This window comes from Protopterus annectens, chromosome 13.part0, assembly GCF_019279795.1.
Source record: "Protopterus annectens isolate FY-2018-M chromosome 13.part0, PAN1.0, whole genome shotgun sequence".
Lineage (NCBI taxonomy): Eukaryota > Metazoa > Chordata > Ceratodontiformes > Protopteridae > Protopterus > Protopterus annectens.
Window position 1 is genome coordinate 567,921,998 of NC_056747.1, and position 12,014 is coordinate 567,934,011.

Sequence of the window (12,014 nt, forward strand, 5' to 3'; positions counted from 1 at the left end):
GCTTGTAACTTAATTTGCCATCTTGTCTCTCTTTCTTCTATATGGCTTCTGTAGTCTCCACCCCTCGGGTTTTGAAACACTTTTTCTAAAATGTCAAATCTAAAATCTTTACAATTCATGCAGATAATGGAATGCCTGTATAGGGCATTATTGACATTTTTAGTAGATATTTGATATGTGTGTTCATATATCCTGTCCCCCAATCTTCTCTCTGTTTTGCCTACATAAAAACTGGGACAAGATTTACACATAGCCAAATAAACCACTCCTGAAGTCTGACAATTTCCTTTCTCAAATCTAACTACAGTTTTTAATGAATTGTTAATTGTTACATTCGCTTCTGTGTAAATGTACTTGCATTGTGAACAATTTCCACATTTTGTAGTACCATACCTACTCCTATTCTTTGTAGCCATTTCAAAGGTCTTTTTTAAACTGGGACCTACCTTATACACAAAATTTGGTTTAGAACTCCCAATATTCCATAACTTGGGGTTATTCCTAAGAATAGCCCAGTTTTTATTCACAATTTTTTCCACTTCAAATGCTTTACTTCCATATGGGACAACCATAGCTTTTTCAATTTTTTTATTTTCTTCCTCTTTTTTATTTTTACTTTCTTTTATAGCACTTGAATTCCCTAATAGGGGCTTATATTTTTCCCCCATTCATTTCTTACATAACCAACATATTCATCTATACTTTTTGTAGGATACCCTCTCTGTTGAAATAATTTTGCTACTGTCAATAATTAGATTTTAGATTTGGCATTTTAGAAAAAGTGTTTCAAAACCCGAGGGGTGGAGACTACAGAAGCCATATAGAAGAAAGAGAGACAAGATAGCAAATTAAGTTACAAGCAAGTCAAACCCCAGGGTTAAATGAAATTATATCAATAAAGCCTCTATTGTATAAAAAAGCGGAGTTTATGAAATGAAACATAAGTGAAAGTTCATTTAAGGGGTAGGAATGGAAAAGGAGGACAGTATGTTAACAAAAAGTGTTTTTAATGGTTTGATATGTATTTTAATAGAATGTTTTATGATATTTATAACAGAATGCTTTTAAACTGAAGTGTGTTGCACTTTAAACATCTCTAATTAATGATTATTTAGATAATGAGTGATGTCATCATTGTTAAAGAGTATATAAGGGGGGGAATTGTTAACAGACATAGATTCTGATGAAATCCCTGGGCATAAGGAAGAAAGCGCTCAATCTTTTAAATTGTATGAGACTGTTTCAATTAAAGAATCTGTGAGGGAATTCAAGCCATGGCAGTGTTTTCTTATCAAAGACTTGGCACCATTGATCATAAATATGGTTAAGATTTAGCAATTGTAATGATTCAAACATTATCGTTTGGTCTGAGTTTTATCTTTTAAATAAAAAGTCTGACTGGAAAGGAGATATTATATAGGGAAGTATTTACTTTAATCTTTTGGCAAAGATCATAGCATATATTTTATTTCCAATTCTATTAAGGCAACAGGGATATAATTGGAGGTTTACAGTTTATAAGATAAGGTTTTTGGTACTAATATATTTTTGCCCTGTTTAAATAAAGATCTGTTATTTAGTTTGAGCTAATAAAATTAAATAACATTGAAAAAATGTTGATAGTTGATCTACAAATTTCTTATAAAATTCAGAGATAAAACCATCAGGGACAGGAGCTTTCATGTTTTTAGAGTGATAATAGAATTTTTATTTCAGAAATAAGAATTGGTTAGAGAAATTGATTTCTGTTCTTGATTTACTTGTGGAAATTTAAGATGATTTAAATAATTTTCTATTACTTCTAAAATAATTTATTTTCATAAAGATCTATAAATACAGATATTAAGATTATGTTGTAGGTGCCTTTATATAGAGTATTGTTGAAAATTATTTCATTTATAACCGGCACATTCTTCTGATTAACAGTTAATACAGTTTAATATTTGGAGGGACCCTGCAGCCATTCAGAATATTTTCCTATCACTATACTTTTGTACCAAGAAGGTAGCTGAAAAAGATAGATCATATTTAATTCCTTATTTAAATGTTTTATCTTATTTCTATTTCATAATTGTATTTTTGAATTAGTACATGTTCTAAATCATGGAGTTTGTTTTTTATCTCTTGCTCTTTCTTTTGTTCCTTTAAAAAATGTGGCCTTGCTAACTAGGAAACCACTTAATTGAGCTTTAAAAGCTGTCCATTTTATGTCTATATTGGAACTGTCAGTAGAGATATTTTGAAGAAAATCATTCAGAAAGGAGTTTATTTTAGTTGCTATTTCAGGTTTTTTAGCAGTTCATGATTCAAAGTCCATTTCTTTGAGGGTGACTGCTTAGTAGAGTTTTTATCTATATTAAGATGGCAATAAATTTTTGAGTGGTCTGATATGGTCCCGGGCTCTGTTATAACTTCAGAACATTTTCTAGAAGTGTGTTGGAGATTAAAAAGAAATTGATTCTTGACCATGATTTATATATACTGTAGATGTATAATAAGTAAATGTATTCATTTGTGGGTGGGGGTTCAAATTTTATAAGGTCAGAAACATCCAGTTGGAATTGCATATTGAGGATATATTGAAATGCATTAATCTCTTTATTGTTGGGTGCACCTGATTTGTCTTTAAAAGGATCTATAACCGAATTCCATTTGTCTCTCATTATTTTGTAGAGATCTCTATATTTTAATAATATGTTAAAGTTTTTGACGTAAAATCCAATGGACTAGTACAGGGTACATAAATATTAAATAAAATATCTTTTGTAATGGATACAGGATACATAACACTAATTGCCTTGAGGACTATAATCCAAAGCAATGATTTTACCTATAAAAGTAATGAAATTAGTATTGCTACTCCTTTTATTGCTGTTCTTCCCTGATGACTGATAATATTTTATCCACTTCTTCATGGGCTAAATCCATTGGTCACGGATTATATGTGTTTTTTGAATAAAGCTGTTGTTTGCTTTGGATTTGTATAGAAGATGTAAATAATGTTTCCTTTTTTTGGTGCTCTGAATCCCTTTAATATTCCATCTTTCTAATATTATAGTAGTAGGTATTTACAGTAGTTTACATTAGTATATTATATAACTGGAAGTGTTCTGTTTACATAAAAAGGAGAAGAAATGAAAATAAAGAAAATAAAGTTAACATGTAGAGAGATAGTCACAATAATTAACATTGTATTGCAATAATAACTGATATGCAATTAGATAATTTGAGCATTTAATAAACTGTAATAATCATGAAGCATACCCATGTTAAGATCAACCACTCTTGTGATTATGTAAAATCCTGTTAATGTAAAAGAATGACAACTGCTTTTTGTTACTGATTTTAAGTTAGCAGGCATTTGATTTAAAGAAACATATATGTTTTCAGTGTTGAGATTAACACCCCCCCCCCACACACACACACACAAAGTGAAGGTCTAACCTACATAGATCTACTCAGAGAAGAGGATACACTTGCAATATTTTGGGATAAAGAAGACAATAGGAATCCTGAATTGCATTCAATCAAACTTGTATATCCCATATTATATTTGATTTAACTGATAAATATAGTAAAAAAACAATACTACTGTTTCAAGATTGCTAACCAGCCATAATACTAGCACACATACTTATCTTGTCTACTACTGTCTACATTTTCATATAAAAATAGTGAAAGGCAAGAGGTGAACTAACAGGCACTGCTGTCCTTTCCTGGGTCAGAGAGTGTGGTACAGTTAATTGCTGTGCAGTGACCCCTAGTGCCAGGAAAGAGTACTGCATCACGTAGATCAGCTTATTTGAAAAGCTGCATATAGAATATCAATTGACTGCAGAATAAGGGAGATTCAAAGATAGAAAGATTTGTGATAAACAATGGAAATAAGATCACATATAATGGGCTGTTCAAATTATCTAAGCAAACTGACTATTGCTTGTATATCTCAAGAACCACTGTTGTCTCCTTTTTTGAAATGGGATTTAGCATTGTTGACCAGAAGCTTCTCAGAAAGGAGTTTATATCAGTCTGAGGTGCTACTTATGTATATGTGTGTGTGTGTGTGTGTGTGTGTGTGTGTGTGTGTGTGTGTGTGTATGTGCGTGTGTGTGTGTGTGTGTTTGCACATATATGTGTGTATAGTTTGCACAATTCCTGTGGCATTTGAGTTGTATGAAGAAATATAAATAAAAGAAGCTGATCCTTAAAAAAGAATATTTACTGATATATACATTTGGAAATGCTGAAGGCTTAAATCTTAGTGAAAACGTTCTTAATCCGAACAATAGTGAATCGACAGGAAGAAAAATATATAATAAAAGTACTAAACACTGAATACCGAAAACAACAACTTTAAAACCTAGAAAATAAAAAAATAATGGACAGAGCTATCTAAAGGAACCACTTTATTTTAAAGTTAAGTGCTTTCGGCAGTGGTATATCTAACTTCTTCAGAACAAAAGTACATGCACAAGTCCACCTTTTAATACATTTTAATGAACACCACATGACCAAGCCAATTAACTTAATTAAGCCTTAAAAAACCCTTACTTGGCCAGCTAACTATATGTAAAATAATGTATATATGTATATTTATTTATTTTATTTTACATTTGATAACTGGGAAAGTCCGACTGGATACAGGTCCATTTTCAGCGGAGGCCCGGGGAGAAAAGCTGCAAATACAGTACAGTACATAAGTGAGGATTTGAGCTTACATCTAAGAATACATTTCAGCATGCAATATGCAGATATTAACAACCTGTTGCTGAAATGAATATATACAGTACATTACAAGACTACATTTCAGCATGTAATAGGCAGAGTTTAACAATTTCTGTTGTAAGGATTATATGCAGTACATTATAAGATTAAAAGTAGTACAGTAACTGAAAAAAAAGTACAAAAGTTTTAATAGGAGTTCATTCTGAAAAGCCCTTAAGGGTGGGGTAGAACAGGTATACCTGGATAACTAGAGGAAGACACAGGTGATCCTTAGCAGGAGAATTCATGCAACAGTGCAGTGGTGTAGTTTAACCTGGGGAGTCACAAGAGCAAAGCCAGTTGTTTGAATAGTGGGTTTTGAGGAGTGTTTTTTTAATTGGAAGGCAGAGGTTGTAGAAGTTATGTGGTTTGGGAGTTGGTTCCAGATTCTGGCTATAGTGCAGGCAAAGAGAGATTTACCAGCATCATTTTTGTGTTTGATGACATTTATAAGGTTTTGGTTACTAGATCTTAAGGTTCTGGTGGTTGTGTAGGGCTGAATTAGATACTGTAGTGCTGGGGTTTTGTCAGGCAAGTAGTAAAGTTTGTGTGCTGTTGAGAGTTGATTAAGTAGCAGCAGTTGAGCTGCTTGAGGGTAAGGCAGTGATGGGATCTATGAGAGACTTCAGATGTGAACTTGGCAATCTTGTTGTAACAAGATTCCATTTTGTTAAGTTCGGTGTGGCGAAGATTTGTCAGTATAGGGGAGGCATAAAGGAGGATGGATAAGAGCTGAGTTCTTGTAATTGTGGATTTGGTATTCTTGGTCATGAACTCTTTGCTTCTATAAAGGAGACCAAGCTTTTTGTTTACTTTCTTGATTGTTTGGACTATGTGAATGTCAGATCTGAGGTTATTATCGATTACTACCCCTAGCAGTTTTGTGTGGGTTTTTGGGGTGATTTTGATGTTATCTTTGGAGATTATGGTGAAATCACTGCTTAGATGAGGAAGTCTACCAGAGCCGAAGAGAATTAAGTTGTTTTTTTGTGATTAAGAAGAAGTTTGATGTTGGTGAACCATACTTCAGCTAATGCAAAGTTCTTTTGAGTTATGGTTTGTAGTTCATTTACTGTAGGGTCGGCACATATAATGGTGGTGTCATTTGCATATTGCACTACTGTGGGAGAGAGTGAGGATGCAGCTATCTGGTTTGTAAATAGGGAGCACAGCAAAGGACCAAGAATGGATCCTTGAGGGACACCTATGGATACTGGTAATCGGGAGGACAATTGGTCCTGCCATAGCACTGCTTGCTGACGGCCTGATAGGTAGTTAGTAAACCATGATATAGTGGAAGAGTTTATGTTAAGGGTAGATAGCGTTTTAAGAAGTATGCTATGGTTTACTATGTTGAAGGCTTTAGATAAGTCTAGGAATATGGTGGATACGAATAGTCCCTTGTTTCTATGGTGATTGACTATGTTGATAAATGAGAGTAGTACTGTGGTGGTGCCATGGGAAGGTCTAAAGCCATGCTGAGAATTAGATGTATACACACACCACTCACAAACACACACACACACACACACACACACACACACATATATATATATATATATATATTAAAACATTTTCATTAAAACTTAAATTATAAAAAAAATTAAAATTCTTCTTTTATATAAAATATATCATGATAATTAAACTATTTTTTCAAATGAAATACAATACACAACTGACTACTTCTCAAATACTTCTTGCAAAAGTTGTTACATAGAGTGTCAAACCACATTTAATTATCCAGACCTTTATAAGGCCAGTTTAGCCTTAAGTGTGAAAACACTACTAATAGTTACAGTTTCATTGAGCCCTGGGGGTGCTGCAACATTACTTCTCAATTGCCATTTTAACTCTTTGTATTCTAAATACAAATCAAATGGCCCACCTCTCTGTCCTAAGTCAACCTTATCAATAGCTGTATATTTAAAACTATGTATGGGGACATATAATATAATGTATGCATATAATAAAAGTACTGAAACAGTTTGTTTACTCACTGATATTAGGGTGTCCAGAAACCTTTTTCAGGATATCAATTTCCTTGTAAGTTGCTTCTCGGATTTCTTCAATCTGATCTGCTGTCAAGTGGACACCTGTAATGTCTATTATTTTCACAGCATACTCCTTGCCTGTTCCCTTGTGTACACAGCGACGCACTACACTGCTTACACCTCTGAAATAAAACAATACAGGAGATAAATACGTTTGGAATATAAACCATGCATGGCTTTATTCCCTTTCCTTCGATTTCCTTCTCTTCTCTGTATGTACCTACATATGTGAATTCTAGTGTGGAACAACAGCTGACTTATTTTTCCATTTAGTAAAAAAAGGGTTTAGAAACTGTTTTCTCAGCTCTATTTTGTAACTACAAACATAGAAATGTGCCAGTTTATCTGAGTTATTCATTTGTTCAAATTCTAGTAACCATGAATATGAACTGAGGCAGACAAGTCCAGTTTTCATCAACAGACAGACGTATATATGCATAAACTCTTTAATGTGACATAGCAAAAAAAAAAATACAACAAAGGAATAATATGCAATTACTAGGCATGTAGTCCATTAGACCACTAAAGAGCATAGCCCAATTTCCTCAAAGCACTGTCTAAGTAACTTTCTCAAGATCACACAGTAAGCAAACCCTCTGGATCAAAAGTATTTGGTGGAAACAGTAAAGCTAAAACATTGTAATACTTTTAAGTATGTACCAAAAAAATAATTAAAAAAATATAGGTATATAATATAATTATTTCATTTTACAGGATTAAGACATTTTGTAGCTGTGCTGTCACCTTGCTGTTTCCTTGGAACTGCTATGTAAATCTTAGAGAAAGAGAAATAGTTGTTTTTATGTCACAAAGTCTACGTATTTATCTTTTCTTTGAGCTCTGGAAAGTCTAAATTCCTTGAACCTTACTTTTTTACTTTCTTCAATAAAACAAAGTTACAATGCTCTATGCATCGCTGAACTGGAGTCACCAAAGAGCAGGTTTCCCACATTACTCTGCTGTTGTTTGAGTTTATAAATATGTTCATAGCCAGGTATGAATAGTTTAATTAAGTACTGCCTGTGTGCCTCACTGCCAGCCTACCTGTTTAAAATGAGATTGCCCTTAAAAATGTTTATAAGTAATATAAACAACCCGGAAGCTCCACTTGCAAACTATATTCATGACTCTGTCTTTTCAAAGATGAGACCTGATAGCCAAACGCCTATCTGTGGTTGCAGCATCAGGAAAGGTACACACTGGCTTTGGGAAGCTATTGTCTGCACAAAATATCATTGGTTTATGATTAGTTAAAAACATGATTGCATGCCAACTGTTGGTCAAAGATGAATCCATGGTCCATGAATTCATCGTGATCCTCATTATGTTGCCATTACCCAGTAGCCTGTAAGTCAGAGGCATATCTAGGGTGGACGAACGAGGCAGCCACCCAGAATGCAAAGTGCTAGGCAGATGACAATCAGTCTTCAGTGCAGTACCAGCATTCAGAAATGAATGCCAATGTGTAGCAGCCTTTTGTGCTCCTCAAGTCCAAGAATTTTGAGGAGCAGACTTTTTAGGTTTTGCTCCGCAACTTACAGTTGAGGGGGATACCAGACCAGGGGACAGCAGTGAGTGCCAGAATAGGTAGCAACAACTCTGCTGTCAGTAGCTCCTTTATTTTCAGTAGTAATCCAAATGTAAGATTCTTAAAAGAGCTGTTATCCAGGATGACTTCTTTGATCTGTTGAATCTGTTCTACCACATGTTCTTTATTTATATGTCTGCTGAAAGCCATATATGACTGTGTAAGCCCCCCTATATGTATGTAGAGCCAACTTTCACCATATTCTGTGTCTGTCATTTGTGTATCTGCTTTGCTAAACCAAATAAAATGAACTGCAGCTATCTGTGCTGCCTTTAGATCTACAACATAACAGCGAGGTGCAAGAAAATTATGTTCTTGCAATATATAGTAAATCTACTGAACCATATTTGAGATTTGTTACACTGCTAATCAGAATCTAAAACTTGTTTCTTCTAGTTGCTGTATACAGAATTACAGTTTTTATTTTAGTATGTTCCAAACAGAAAGTAAGAAAGAGAACATTTCCTTCTTGTTTAGTATGAGTCTGCTTTGTCATAAAGGTGGCCTGGATAATCCCTGTCCAAAATACTATCCAGCCATGGAAATAGCACCTTTGACACTTCTTCTTCTCTAAAGATAAGAATTAGTGAATTATTTTCAGGATTTCTAATATCCTCTCATTCAAAAATACAGTTTATCAATTTATTTCAGCATTCTGCCCATGTAATTCTCATTACAGGTCATAGATGCTGTTTTTCAAACATACAGCAGGTGTTTTCCCTGTTGTTGTTGCCATTAACCTTTGGCTAGTAAAGGTATTTAATTTTAGCTGTTGAATTAATCGACCTCCCTCTAAAAAAATGTTTTCTGTAAGTGTTAATGCTTCCAGGTAGACCCTATGCTGCATCCCCTCCTCTCTGTCTGTGTTTTATACATCTAGGCTCCTTCCTTGGCTTCTTTCTGTTATCTCTCTTCACTGTCGACTACCTGTCGGTGTTAAAGCTTACATCCTTTTATTTGCCAGTAATAATTCCTGAAACATTTGCCATCCTTTTCCATCTGTTAGGACTAACATTCCCACCTAGAATAAGTTTTGTGGTATACAAAGTTGATTCTGAGGAAGAAAATTGTTGGCTAGTGGGAAAATAACCATCACTATGGCCTCCAGGGGCCATTTCTCTCTTCTAGTTTTCCTTTTCCTGATGTCCTCTGCTCCCTCGAAAATCCAGTCTGTTGGTAAAGAAATGCAGAAACTAATGCTGTGTACTGCTCATGATTTTAATATGTAGATGACAACAGTTTGTTTGTCTGTAAACATCTCCTAGAACCTTCAGATTATGGCTGAACAACAGCCTTGATTATACTGCCAACAGTACCACCCTGCATTATTTAGTTGAATCAGCAATAACATTTTATTAAGCAAAAAGTCATACCTAATAACAATACAACAATTGATTATCTGAATCATGACATACAACTGCTCAAAGAAATGTCAACACTGGAGACCTATGGCCTGAGTAGCCTGTGTTTCATGGCCATAACCAATCTAGACTATAATGAAATCATCACAGGTTTTTATGAACCTGTGTTTTTCGAACTATGGCATTGTGAATATTTATGGTACTGGAGCCCTGTTTTTGGTGACCCTGTCAGCAGCATGTATTTTTATAAAAGGGAAAGTCTAGGCTATTTTGACTTCAATAGTCTGAGTTTTTATGACCTGGCAGTCTAGGCTCTTGCCATTCCAGCAGCCTGGATTATGGTGACAAAAGCAGCCTCATTTTTTGTGAGCTGTGCATTCTCCACCTGCACTTGTGTGCCAATGGAAGCTAAACAGAATGTAAATGATTTTCTGTAAAACTACCACTACATGTGGCAGGAGAGAGCATATCTTCTCACATGCAAAGCCATTATCCAGTGAAAATATGTGGCAGCTCAGGAGAAATCTTAGTCACATTTGGGTGTGGTAAAGGTGTGGACGTGAAAACGCCCCTTTTAATAACATTAGTGTGCATCAGGTAGTTCTTTGTAACATATTACGTCTGAATTATTGATAAAATACAATCTGACTTCTCCCAACAATAGTATAGATTTGTCCTTTTTCTCTCAGTTCTTCACATGTGGTTCCTTCTTTCCCACGGTATAGTTGTCTGCTTTTCTGTTGCTCACTACACTCCCGGAGGCAATGTGTAAGATGGTATCTCACTGTCCACCTACAGTCCCTAGTCTACCTCTCAACTGTCCATACTTTTGCAGAATGTACAGATTTCTGACTCATATTTTTGTTCTGTTCCTCATAAAATTTGTGGTTTTCTGGCAAATCACTGAGAGTTTAAGTCACTAAATAATTACAGACATTTGAGTGTTAGACTTCATATCATTCAGAAAATACATGCTAATGCAAAATCTTTTATTCTATCTGCTGCCTAAGTTCATAAGATTCAGATTTAAAATCTATCCCTGATTTTGTGTCTTTGTCTCCCCATTATTTTTTGCTTTACCCATAATTCTTCTGCTGTGAGGTTCAGAGGTATGGTCCCCATTATTTTTTGCTTTACCCATAATTCTTCTGCTATGAGGTTGAGAGGTATGGTCCCTTCACCTAGGAAAAATAAATGAATATTTGCAGTTTTTTGGGCAGTACCTTGGAATATAAATATGATAAAGCAAGTGAATGAATAAATAAACAAATAACTAAAACAAAGTACTGAAGGCAGATCCTTGACATAGCTGTGACTGATGATAATTTGGCAGAATAGATCAGAGGTTTGATTCCAGCATCATCCACTTACATACTATTTGTCTCAGAGCAATTTCCTCAACTCTGAAGTTTTCATAGATGATCCGAGAAAAAAAATGTGCTTAAAGGTCATTAACATTTTAGTAAAATTCATAACTTGTCAGCCAATAAACCGCTCTTTCTAATAAGCAACACATTCTTCAGAGCTGTCATATCACTGCTATCAGGTGACTTCACTCAATGCATAAGCAGCCTGGATTTCACTATACAGGGAGGATAAGAACTGGCTTAAATACAAGTAAATATAATCTTATAATTTATTCCTCAGAAATTAAAATGGAAAACAATAATGTAAGAATTATCTGCACTTAGTTAATTAGTACTTACTTTTTGTTGAATTGCTGTTATTTGCTACCAACTGTGCATCTGTGTAATTTGCAGATGGCCATAGGCTGCTCCGTTTATAGCCTTATGTCTGCAGACTAGGTCAGTTGCTTCTGAATTTGCATCTAGAACAATGCCTTTTATAACACATAACCTCTAGTAATGTTTAATAATTAAACCTGAAAACACTGCCTGAATTTATATGAGATTGGAAAACAAGGCAATGTAGCAAATCACCTTGCAGGTTTTAGCACTCGCCTCTGCTACTCCCTCATCTTTTCCTAGAAGACACACACGTAATATAACAAGGACAATGTGTTTTCTTCTGTAGACTGATGCATTGTGTCACTGGTCAGCACATACAAAATGTGAAGAAAACGAGCTTTTAATGGGAATTTTCTTGTTTTACAGTAACATGAGCTTGCAGCTGATTCTAAAAATATACAATTTTTGTTCTGTGCAAAGGCTGCATTTTATTATCAGTTGCAGTATTTGGGTGGAAGTGAACTATGTAACAATTAACAGTTTATCTCATGGGAAAAAATGC

The 12,014-nt window shown here is 34.6% G+C and overlaps 1 protein-coding gene across 1 annotated transcript in view; it reads right to left on the bottom strand.

Annotated features, from left to right (window-relative positions):
• Positions 1–12,014, bottom strand: part of PHKG1 (phosphorylase kinase catalytic subunit gamma 1) — a 258,717-nt gene that overhangs the window by 89,100 nt on the left and 157,603 nt on the right. Inside the window, exon 3 of the mRNA XM_044054212.1 lies at positions 6,762–6,937. Within this exon, the coding sequence (XP_043910147.1) occupies positions 6,762–6,937 (176 nt within the window). The remainder of the gene's footprint in view (positions 1–6,761; positions 6,938–12,014) is intronic.